Source organism: Polyodon spathula, chromosome 4, assembly GCF_017654505.1.
Source record: "Polyodon spathula isolate WHYD16114869_AA chromosome 4, ASM1765450v1, whole genome shotgun sequence".
NCBI classification, from domain to species: domain Eukaryota; kingdom Metazoa; phylum Chordata; class Actinopteri; order Acipenseriformes; family Polyodontidae; genus Polyodon; species Polyodon spathula.
The window spans coordinates 96,247,765-96,260,587 of NC_054537.1; the positions used below are offsets into that span (position 1 = coordinate 96,247,765).

The 12,823-nt window shown below is 38.6% G+C and overlaps 1 protein-coding gene across 2 annotated transcripts in view; it reads left to right on the top strand.

The window, feature by feature from the left end:
• The window catches only part of LOC121315187 (protein FAM135B-like), a 110,607-nt gene extending 98,239 nt beyond the window's left edge, over nucleotides 1–12,368 (top strand). For both annotated transcript variants that reach the window (XM_041249236.1, XM_041249237.1), the window contains 2 exons: nucleotides 7,460–7,573; nucleotides 8,230–12,368. In XM_041249236.1, the coding sequence (XP_041105170.1) occupies nucleotides 7,460–7,573; nucleotides 8,230–8,435 (320 nt within the window). In that variant the 3' untranslated portion in view covers nucleotides 8,436–12,368. The remainder of the gene's footprint in view (nucleotides 1–7,459; nucleotides 7,574–8,229) is intronic.
• Nucleotides 12,369–12,823: the final 455 nt, after the last annotated feature.

A 12,823-nucleotide genomic window follows, 5' to 3' on the forward strand; every position in this document is an offset into this window, starting at 1 on the left:
TTACAATTTTAGAAAAGCAAACTATGAAGGCATGAAACAGAGACTAACAGAAGTAGATTGGAGTAAAATAGAGAAAACACCCACAGAAGAAGGATGGTTGTTCTTCAAAAACGTAGTACTAGAGGCGCAAAACAATTATATCCCTAAAGTAGACAAATCTAAATGTAAAACTAAATTGCCAAAATGGTTTAATAGATCAATTAAAAAAAATATTCAGCGAAAAAAGGTACTTTACAGAGCATTAAAAAAGGACCAAAAAGAAAGTACACAGAAAGAGTACACAGAACTGCAAATGCAAGTCAAAAAGGAAGTTAGAAAGGCCAAGAGAGAAATAGAAATGAACATTGCTAAGGGAGCTAAAACCAATTCCAAAATGTTTTTTCCAATATTACAACAGCAAGAGAACATTCAAAGAGGAGATTAAATGTTTAAGAGATACAAATGGCAAAATCGTAGAGGAAGAAAAAAAAATAGCAAATATGTTAAATGATTACTTTTCACAAGTTTTTACAAAGGAAGATACTGACAACATGCCCCACATGTCATCCAGTTCCTATCCAGTTTTAAATAACTTTAGCATAACTGAGGCAGAAGTGTTAAAGGGACTAGGAGCTCTTAAAATAAACAAATCCCCTGGGCCGGATGAGATCCTCCCAGTAGTACTCAAAGAAATGAAAGAAGTAATTTACAAACCGCTAACCAAGATCATGCAGCAGTCTCTTGACACAGGGGTGGTACCGACAGACTGGAAAATTGCAAACGTAATACCGATCCACAAAAAGGGAAACAAAACTGAACCAGGTAACTACAGACCAGTAAGCCTGACTTCTATTATATGCAAACTTATGGAAACTATAATAAGATCCAAAATGGAAAATTACCTATATGGTAACAGGGTACTGGGAGACAGTCAACATGGTTTTAGGAAAGGGAGATCGTGCCTAACTAACTTGCTTGATTTTTTTGAGGATGCAACATCGATAATGGATAATTGCAAAGCATATGACATGGTTTATTTAGATTTCCAGAAAGCTTTTGACAAAGTCCCGCACAAAAGATTAATTCTCAAACTGAACGCAGTTGGGATTCAAGGAAACACATGTACATGGATTAGGGAGTGGTTAACATGTAGAAAACAGAAAGTACTGATTAGAGGAAAAACCTCAGAATGGAGTGTGGTAACCAGCGGTGTACCACAGGGATCAGTATTAGGTCCTCTGCTATTCCTAATCTACATTAATGATTTAGATTCTGGTATAGTAAGCAAACTTGTTAAATTTGCAGACGACACAAAAGTAGGAGGAGTGGCAAACACTGTTGCAGCAGCAAAGGTCATTCAAAATGATCTAGACAAGATTCAGAACTGGGCAGACACATGGCAAATGACATTTAATAGAGAAAAGTGTAAGGTACTGCACGCAGGAAATAAAAATGTACATTATAAATATCATATGGGAGATATTGAAATTGGAGAAGGAATCTATGAAAAAGACCTAGGAGTTTTTGTTGACTCAGAAATGTCTTCATCTAGGCAATGTGGGGAAGCTATAAAAAAGGCTAACAAGATACTCGGATACATTGTGAAAAGTGTTGAATTTAAATCAAGGGAAGTAATGTTAAAACTGTACAATGCACTTGTAAGACCTCATCTTGAATATTGTGTGCAGTTCTGGTCACCTCGCTATAAAAAAGATATTGCTGCTCTAGAAAGAGTGCAAAGAAGAGCGACCAGAATTATTCCGGGCTTAAAAGGCATGTCATATGCAGACAGGCTAAAAGAATTGAATCTGTTCAGTCTTGAACAAAGAAGACTACGTGGCGACCTAATTCAAGCATTCAAAATTCTAAAAGGTATTGACAGTGTCGACGCAAGGGACTTTTTCAGCCTGAAAAAAGAAACAAGGACCAGGGGTCACAAATGGAGTTTAGAAAAAGGGGCATTCAGAACAGAAAACAGGAGACACTTTTTTACACAGAGAATTGTGAGGGTCTGGAATCAACTCCCCAGTAATGTTGTTGAAGCTGACACCCTGGGATCCTTCAAGAAGCTGCTTGATGAGATTTTGGGATCAATAAGCTACTAACAACCAAACGAGCAAGATGGGCCGAATGGCCTCCTCTCGTTTGTAAACTTTCTTATGTTCTTATGTTCTTATACTTGATGCAAGAAGCTTTGGTAGTGGACCAAGACACGTCTTCACTGTCATCCCAGAGAGGGAAGAATGCTGGATAGCTACTCTAAGGAGCAGTACTTGGAAGTGACGTTATCCACATTAAAGGAGCAATTGGTCCTCAAGTTCCGGATCCTGGTTCAGAATGCAGACTCTCATCCCCCCCTTCAAGGACCTGACGTTCATCCAAACTCTCTCCAGTCTCCTCTGCTCATCACGACAGTTCATGTCTGAGGCTTTAGCTCCTTCCACCTGGTCTGCCTATTCCACTGCCTGGTCAACATTCCTCCTATTCTGTCCCAGAACCAGATCTCTTATTCAGTCAGCAACCTAGACTATTTCCTCACATTCATTACCTGCCTACGGGTCTCCTTGAACCTCCTCCCTTTATCTATCAAATCCTACATCTCCGGCATTCAACATCAGTTTCGTCTTTCGTCAATCCCTGCTCCACAGCTTCTGTCCATCCCAGCTATTCGCTTGACTTATGGTGCTCTGACCTATCCCAGCTTCCCGGTGGTCACTTCATCCTTCTCCTGAGGTCCTCCGGTGGATCAACTCCATAGAGGTCAGTTCATCCAGCTGTCAAAGATTCACTCCTCTCTCTGCCCCAGCTCTGCTTTAACCAGACATCTCGCAGCCAAGAGCTCTCTTCCCTCAGATCCTGTGCTCTCAGACCACTCAGGTTCTATTATCTCCAGATACTGGTTCTCTTCCCTCCTCTCCACCCTCCTGACAAGAGCCGGATTTCCTTCTCAGTCCTATTCTCCTCATTCCTTCCGGATTGGAGCCGCCACCTCAGCTGCACGAGCAGGGGTTAATGAACACACTATTAAATCCCTGGGACGTGGTCTTCTGCCGTAGAGACCTATATCAGAACGACTTCTTTGTACATTGCAGCTGCCCAACAATCCTTGGTTAGCATGCCCGGAGTGGGGGCTCCCTCTCCACCAGGTCCAGCAGAGGTTTCCTCCTGCTAGGTGGGGAGGTTTCCTCTCCACAGCGCAGATGGCCTCCAATCCATAGCCTGTCCCTACTAACCTCTCCATGTCCTTTTTGTTTTCTAGTTCGCATTATGTGTGCGGTTCTTTGCTGTCCCATGGGTGCTGTTCTGCAGGGAGCTGGGGGTCCATTTTTGGGGGGGAAGTGAGTCTCACTCCCCCAGCCAGCCTGGGTCCGCCGCCCAGGTTCCTCGTAGGTCAGAGGGGACCCCCGGCCACACCTGTTCTTTCGCAGCTCATGCTCTAATCTATACGCCTTTCTCTTAACCCTCTCCCTTTTCCTCCAGGTCCCACGGGCATCCAGCGCCTGATGGAGGTTGGCTCTTCGGACGGGACCTATCTAGATCTTTTTCTTTTCCAGGTCTCGGTACCTTTCTGTCCCCTCAAGGTAGCCAGGTCTCTGTACCACCAGGCAAGCTGCTGGGACTGGTCCTCCACCGAGGGGGGGGGGGGGATATTTCCTCCATCCATGTCGTCCCCTACTCACCACAACCACTCAAGCAGCTAGCGGCTCTTCAAGCAGTAGGGGACCTGTCCTGTCTGTTCGACTTTGTCACTAACACTCTGTCCCCCAAGACCCACAAGCACTCCATTTCTCTTCAACCTTTGCAGGTGTCCCGTGAAATTCTACCCATGGAAATCTGCGGTTACCCTGAGTTACACACCAAATATATTTATGAGGGTGCACTACTATTTTACACAAACTTATACTACTATACATTGAAATCTCAAATCAGGAATTTACATTTTAGTTACAACCTTTATCCATAAATAAAACACAATTCATGAAACAATTCTAGGATCAAATGTTAAAAATGTGAAATCCTGTTTTGAAACTGCTTGCAGATTTCCGTTGCTCTTCTAAACTACTAAATGCATCCTCCACAGCTAAACAAGAGGGAGCACAGTAAACACAGATGAGTCAGATTACTCTAGAGCAGTATGTTCTTCTTTGAGGGTTTCGTTGTGTTTGTGGATTGGTTATTTTAAAAATCAAATCGGCCCAAAGTCAGATTTATATGTCAGTTCGTGCTAAAGGTGCCAGTGATTAAGGGGATGTAAAACGTTACACTTTTTAAAACAATATTTAAATTCCTTTTTTCTTTTCGTAATTAAGTTTTTATTGAGCACATACCAACAAAACAAAAAGTTTTAATATTGCAGTGTTGCTACACTACAGTGAAATGCATGAATCACATTTCAACAAGTTTGAGCATTTTAATGCTAAACTACATTAAAAGAAACCTTCCCAATGCAATAGGTGTAAAGAGTTTGCTCACTTGCTGCATCGGTGACCTTGGCGGTGGTTAGTTTTTTTGTTTGCAGTTGCACACAACCATTACCGGTGTACCTTAATTTTTTTCAACTGTGATATATTTACTTCCTTAGACATATCTACTGATTTTACATTTTGTAAAATAACTAGTAGTAGATATTGTGTGGGGTTTTTTTTGGAAAAAGATAGCTGTGGTTGTTTTCATACAGTGGGGGAAAAGCAGGTTGTAAAACATTCTCAAAATAAATGATGCCCCTGATATGAGTACCTTTGTGGATAGGCAATTTGTTGTTTTTTTTTTTTTTTCATCGTAGTTTGACACCTACATTTCCCCCATAGTGTCAAGATTACATGAGAAACAGCATCAAACATCGTCTGAGATGCAAGTAGTGTATGTGACAGTGAATATGTTTTCGCTCGGATTATGTCATTCAGGGTTTTTTAGGCTCCCCGACTGACAATTTTAAATTGTGTCGGAGTGTGAAGTACGAACAGTACAGGAGATAACAGTAAGCAAAATTCTTCCTCCCTGAACCTCTCACGCTGACACATCCATAGCTGAGTACAGTTACATTACTTACTGTTTCTGCCTGCTTCCTCCTGGCCCCAGAGTGCAGCACATCAGCATAAAACAGCCAGTTAGCACTGCTCAATTACTCGGGGGCAGGGCCGTCCTTGCAAACCAAACTGACTGGCTTTCTAAAGTGCCACTCAGCTCTGATTGGGGGAGGGGGGGCGGGCGGACAACAACCAGCAAACAGCTGCAAACTTGGCGTGCCAACAAACTCTGCATGCCAAGCGTGCCATAGGTTTGCCATCCCTGTACTACGTCATCAAAGCAAGCAGACACTTCGTGCATGCGGCTCTGCTTTACCCAATCAGAGTCAAGGTGCGCTCACGGAGATCATTCTGAGCAGATTCTGTATTTCTACTTTGTTACTTTCCACCCTTGGAAACACACCTGTTCCATTAAGGTGCATGCAGTTTGTAACGGTGCACAATTTAGCACTGCACCCCTGACTAACTTAAACAAAAACTAACAGTATACATTTGGCTCATAGGCTATGAATTAGTGGTATTATGGTAAATTTGTTGCTTGTCTTTTGAAATTCGTATTAACAAGAACTGAGTGTCCTCCTGTAAGTATCATAACGTGTCAATGCGGGACAGTCATCTATTTGTGTTAATTGTGTAGGCTGCCAAGTTAATAATAATAATAATAATAATAATAATAATAATAATAATAAAAAAAAAAAAAAAAAAAAAAAAAAAAAAATCATTTAGTTTCAATTTAAAATAATATTTTATTCACATTATAGACCAATGTGTACAATGCAGCAGCATGATTTACTTTGTCTTACCATACCGGTAGCCTACAGTCTAAAACAAAAAGAAAGTGCGCTGGGTTTTCATTTGATTTTACTACTGTACTGTATACTGTGTAGACATACTGTACAGATTTATATCTTTGTTCCTAATGTAACGTGTAGCCTACCTAAAATATATTAGTGTTATTTCAGTGCAATGATTTAAACATTTAAAATACATTGAGCACTATAAATGTATGTGTGTGCGATTGTATTGTATTTTTTTAAACCTGACACCTCCTAATGTCAGACAAACATACCCTGTTTAGCAGGGGGGCTACTGTATGATTATGAAAAACTTTTTGATAGAAACACATTTTTTATTTGGGGGTATAAAATAGGTACAACGAAGACGGAACAGAATGCATTGTACAGAGGACGTTGACATTTAATACAAACGGTGTCATTTAGATTCTTGAACCCTTGCATGTAGAGACGTTGTCCTTCGGGCAGCCTCTGCTGCAGCAAACCACAACTCAATTCCCACTACTTTGTTTGAAAAAATGTCGGACAACTGTCGCAATAGAAATCCCGCTAAGACGACGGAAGAAATATTTAATTAGAATATTGCGGCTCTTTCTATTAACATATTTTCCCTTAGTAGATACGACGACATGTATACTTTGCTAAGTGTCACAGTCAAAATGCAGATTGCGGTTTGGTTGCGCTGCGACTGGCCCGTCTTAGTACACCTACCCCTAAGTGTTTTAATTGAGAATTAAGTTAGTTCATCATAATGCTTGTATACTGTATGCTAATATATCAAGAAGCACCAGGACTCTGTAAAAATGCTGTATGTATAAATATGCAGCTCAGATGTATTTTTACTTTATACTGTAGCTGTGGGGTTTTTGTCTGTAGTTTAAATACAATGGGATTATATCAATTTCAGTAGTTCCATGGGATTCTGTAGGATTAGTATCTGAATACGTATAGAAAATCAGATGAATTCGCTGCCATTATTTTAAAGTGTCACCAATAAGGCTAAAGACACAGTTGTAGAAAGTAACATGGGTTCTATATGTCTGCAGTATTATTGCATGTCATGAATAGTGTTATAGGGATGCTGTGATGGGATATTGTTTAGATACATGGATTGATGTTAGGCAGCCGTATAGGAACCTGAAACTGAGAAGTATGGTAATGTTGTTGCTGCATGGCTTTCTGTTACCCATGATATCTCATTCAAGATAAAACAGCACAGTCCCACCACAAGCTTGTTCACAGTGTTTCCTCCTTTCAGCACAGTCTCATCACAAGCTTGTTCACAGTGTTTTTTTCTTTCAGCACAGTCTCATCACAAGCTTGTTCACAGTGTTTCTTCCTTTCAGCACAGTCCCATCACAAGCTTGTTCAGTGTTTCCCCCTTTTCAGCACAGTCCCATCACAAGCTTTTTCACAGTGTTTCCTCCTTTCAGCACAGTCCCATCACAAGCTTGTTCACAGTGTTTCCTCCTTTCAGCACAGTCCCATCACAAGCTTCTTCACAGTGTTTCCTCCTTTCAGCACAGTCCCATCACAAGCTTGTTCACAGTGTTTCCTCCTTTCAGCACAGTCCCATCACAAGCTTCTTCACAGTGTTTCCTCCTTTCAGCACAGTCCCATCACAAGCTTCTTCACAGTGTTTCCTCCTTTTGTTTTCAGGACTGCAGCATTTTAAGAATGTTGTGTTGGTTGCATCTCCACAAGACCGTTATGTTCCCTTTCATTCTGCACGGATAGAGATGTGTAGAACAGCTTTAAAAGACAGAGGCACAGGTACAGTATGTTTCTGCTCAGTACTGTGTTGTTGTGGTCAAGACTATTTTTCAGTGTAGGGCACAATAGGAGTATTCAGTATTCATATCCATGATCTTGGAATACACTTCAGGAAGAACAGAAGCTTACTGTCTTCATCCCTTTAAAGGAGTTCAGACTAAAGATGTACACCTTTGTGGCCGAGGCATGCTTTTGCTTTGGCCGGGGCTCCTGGATTGTTTCTTGTGATTTTATTGACTTGTTTGTGTTGGTTGTACTCGTTTGAATTTGTGTGTTTGTTTTTGTTTGTTTGTTTTTTTGTGTCTTAGCTTATTGCTTCATTTATTGCACATGTATATTACGAGACGGGAGCAAAGAACACTTTGGATGTTTCCTGTTCAAAATAGAACATTTAGTCAATCCTGTTAACCCTTTAAGGTACAAGGGATATGTGTGTCGCACAAATAAAAATGATGCTAACTTCCTTATTTTTGCAATGCGGTGCATGAAACAGACCCTGGTAGGAAGAGCTCAGCTTTCCCAGTTCTTGAATGCATCTGTCAGCAGCTCAACAGTTTCAAAGAAAGTACCTCAAAAATTACTGAGGGGAGAATACAAGTGTGAAAATGTTATGCATACTGCACTTTGAACGAAAAACTATTTTTTCTGTCTTTTAGGCCCAGTTTACGCAGAGATGATCAACAACCTGCTACAGCCCTTGTTAGATGCCAAAGAGTGCAATCTGATTCGGCAGAATGTGTTCCATGCCCTGCCAAACACTGCCAACACCCTGATCGGAAGAGCAGCCCACATTGCGGTGCTCGATTCCGAGCTATTCCTGGAGAAGTTCTTCCTGGTGGCTGGACTTCATTATTTCAAATAATATTTTCTCACATTTTGCATAATGTGAGCTTAGCTGTTTAGCATGACAGTATCCTATAAAAAATTATCCAATTAACAAATTAATAAAACCAAAAACTGAGAAGCTATAGATTATAGTCACTGGTTACCAAACTAACGGCTCTCTTACTGTACTTTAAGTTACCTGAAAGCATAATAAATCGATTTAAACTGGTGTTCTAGAAGCATAATGGTAATTTGTGGTAACAGTCTACATTACTTCACTTGGATCTAATTTGCAAAATTAACTGTTTTATAGGTGACACATATATTAATTGATGACAAAATATTTTACTAACTTTATATGGTCATATTGTATATTCTCTTTTTTCTCATGCAATAACCGCTTTTCTAACACCAGTTTAAAATGCGAAAACTTTCAGACTATTAACACATAGAGACGATTGGCTTCCTTTGGCCTGGTTTCAGGTGAAAATCAAGTATTTTTACACATTTTTAGAATTTGCATTGTGCTTGGTCTTGTACAGGGTTTACAGGGTTTCCACTGAGTTTATAAAGGCACGAGAGAGGTGTGGGTGGGTCAAGTAATTCCATCAGAAGTGGACAAAGACACACACACACACATATCTATATGTATTTAACTTGCCCTTTGACACGTTTTATTGAACTAGTTGCTCTCTATAGCTGTGATTTTCATCCTCCTCAGCATATTGTTCAGTTTGTTTTACCCAGTCTTCTCTTAGTTCTAGTTTTTAATGTTAAAAATCAGAGCATCAGAAATACGAATGGCTCAGAAATCTGTACAGGCTTTGGTATAGAAAACATTGTACTGTATTGTGAAACTGAAACAAAAACGATGATTCAAGTAAAGCTTAACCCTGTTTAAAACTAGATGCATACATTCATTTGTATGACCATTTTTACACCATTACACCAACTCAAAAGTATCCACACCTATGAATCTTATTTAAACCAAATGCAAATGCAGCAATAGTAATAAATAAGCAGAGTTGGGGCTAGCGCATTGCTTAAGTAACATTTATATAACGCATTAGATTTTGAATGGGATCAATAGTGTTACAATTACTTTCCTCTAAAAAAAAAAAAACAAGCTTGTCTCGTTAACTTTTCTCTGTTATACACCTACACTAATGGTCTTGTTTAAAGCCAAAGTAAATTTCAGTTTTTAAACTCTAAGCAAATAAAATATCTAAATGATGTGTCAAATGTGAGTTTCCTTTCAGTAAGTGCCGAGACCAATTTCAGGAAGCAGCTCACAGAATGCCTTTCATACAAGCTTTATCGGCACAGAGGTCTTGGTTTCGTTTTTATCTAGCTAATTGCGTGCTTGCGCACTGTGCAATCAGGTTTACAACAAATAAATGATTAAAAAAAAACAAAACTGGCTGAACAGAGATCCTGACAGGTACACAACAGCTAAAAACATTAAAAGATCAGTGGTATTGCCGCTGCTTTGAGATGACTGATGATGTTTGTTATACTAAAACAACTTGGCAGTAGTACATCCGAACAGCTTGTGAGTTTTAAAGAAAGTGGGAAATTAAAAAAACAAAACTTTTGTCAAAAAAGTTCTTTTTAGAGCTGTGTGCGGGTCTATAGTGCCTTTTTAAAAAGTACCAAAACAACAAAAAATGTTTGCATGTAGATTTGCATAGTTCACATCAGGTTTTGTTATTTTCTTTTGTTCATTGTAAAGGTGCTTGAAAGTTGGCGGCCTCATATTTCAAATCTGTTCCTAGGGTGTGTCTCGCAACAGTAGTGACCTAACGTTGCACTGTAAAGTGTGTCAGGATTACAAAGTGGGATTAGGAAGTATTTTTGGAAAGCATTTTTTCATAGCTGTTCACAGTCACAGCATTATCATGCAGTTTATCTATCCTTAGGATACCGTTTTGGCTCCGTTATCTTTAAAGCGTTTTTTTAAAAAAGAGACAAACAACAAACAATATGTGTAATTATCTAATTCAACACCGCATACAATGCCAAAAACTCTAAAAGCCACTATTTAAAACATAACCCAAGGATATATATTAATAGTAATATGCATCCAAAAGTGTAATATTAGTATGCGATTCATGAGATTTTCAAACCTCAAGTATTTGGACAATTTATATTTTACATAATAAACAAGCACACCATAATACGTATACATTTTACAATCAGAAATAAGACTAGGATTGTAAAAAATAAAATAATAGTCTGACAGTTAACAAAGCCTTATCAAAATCAACAGCACCTGGTTTGATGTTCCTGTAAGAGATTCAGAAGATAGAGGACCTCATCCAAATTTTTTTCTTGTTAATGGAGCACTGCTGCACTGTGTTAGCACATGAGGGCACGTGTGGATCGGTTCATTGATCTTAACCGCTGTAGGCATGTGTAAAACAGCAGGGAGGGACCAATTTGAGTAATTAAAATGGAGTGATTTAGATCCACTTACATTCAGCTATAAGAAGATTATTTCTCTAATTCTAAAACTGACCCCCCCCCCCCCCACACACACACCTCTTTTTTATTTTTATTTTTTTAAACGTTCCTCTGAATGACATCAGTTTAACGTAGCAATTTCCATCTAATACAAGTACTGGGACCAAATTACAGTTTCATGCCTAGAGTTATTTCATCAACAGCAATAATCAGAACTGCACTGTGTGTGTGTGTGTGTGTGTGTGTGTGTGTGTGTGTGTGTGTGTGTACACACACACACACACACACAAATGTATGTATGTGCCAGAGCATAAAGAGAAAAGCAGTATAAAAAGGATACTGTTGAATTTATTGTAAAGACTAAATTAATGTAAATGATAGATGCCGTGTATGCTATACAAATATTATTGTTATCATATATTGATACAACAAAACAACTGTAACTGCCTTAATTAAAAAGGCTTTCTATATGAATTGACTTTGAGGTAATTGGTATTGATGTATGTTATCTTGGCAGAATTTTGTGATTGTTATAACATACTATATTATTTCATTTTATTAACTGTGTATTAAATATTACCAGATTAACCTGTAAATTCTTTAAAAATCTGCCCAGTTAATATAAAGCGTGATGTTTTATTTGGTTTAAATGAGTTTACTCTTACTCTGCACATTGATTGCAGCAACACCTGGACAGCAGATCAGTATACAGTGACATTAAGAAATGAGGAAATGAGTAGGGATACTGTTTTTAAAATGTGATTACTCTGACTGAGGCATCAAGAGCTCTGCTGAAGTATGTCTCACTCCCAAAGAGCAACACTACTCAGAGAAAATTCCTGACAACCGTACAAAAAAAACAGAATAAAGTAAATAGAAGCTCAAATGTCAGTCATTCTGGTGGTCATGCAATACATATCACTACTAGTACAACATGCAGCACTTTGATGCAGAGCAAAATTACTTCTACATCTGATTAGAATATTTAGCTACAAGTACCAAAACAACTGTGGTCATGTTTAAAAAAGACTAAAAAATACTGAAAGTCAAGAGATGTTCACGTATGCTAAATATCTTTGTTTTTATAAGTGCTTGAAAACAAGGTAACATCATGCAGTATTCCTTTTGTTCTATGTCTTTACCACGTTGGGACTGACATTAGGGCTTTGTAAGCTGTGTATCATTGTCATTTCAATTCGATAGATCTCTTTAGTTGGTGCTTGGTAGCAAGCCTCCTCAGCTATGTAAGCAATTTTTGGATTTGCAAACATCATGAAACTTGTATCTCTGTCAGTGTGCTGTGCGAGGTATTGCCAGTAGTTTAAAAGAACTTGAAAGGATGGGGATTACATGAGATATGTATCTGTTACCAAGGCAGCTTTACTTGTAGTCAGTGATCATGTGTTTGTGAAGTAAAACAAAGGGTTAATATTTAATGATAGTATTAGACATAATCCCTCATGAAAATGAATTAATGAATGTAAAAATAAAGTGAATCCCACTGTGAGATTGTAATATTTATTTATTAGTTTATTTATTTTGGCTAAAATATATTCTCTGTATACAGAAATGGAAATTCATTAGTGCCAATATGATTCAAATATTTTTCTATGTTTGCCTATGTGTTCGTCGCTGTGGCTTGTGTTCTGTGTAAGAGAAGACATATATACTATATAATATTAAAGTTTAAATTTCCTTTTTGTTTTGTGTTTTGGCTCGCATTTGAGTGTGGAAAAAAAAAAAAACTGGAATGCTTGCTTTTGCCCATTCTAAATAAGAAATGTTGGGAATGAAAATACGCTGTTATTCCAATCAACTAGTCACCTAAATATAAGAAATGCTTTCTGATAAAATGTAAAGCTGAGGGAACATGAATCCGCTTTGTGGTTTGGAAGTTGGTTTCAGGAGACGAGGTTTCAGGTCACTGCATGGCACATCAGGAGAGACTTGGGGTTTGATATA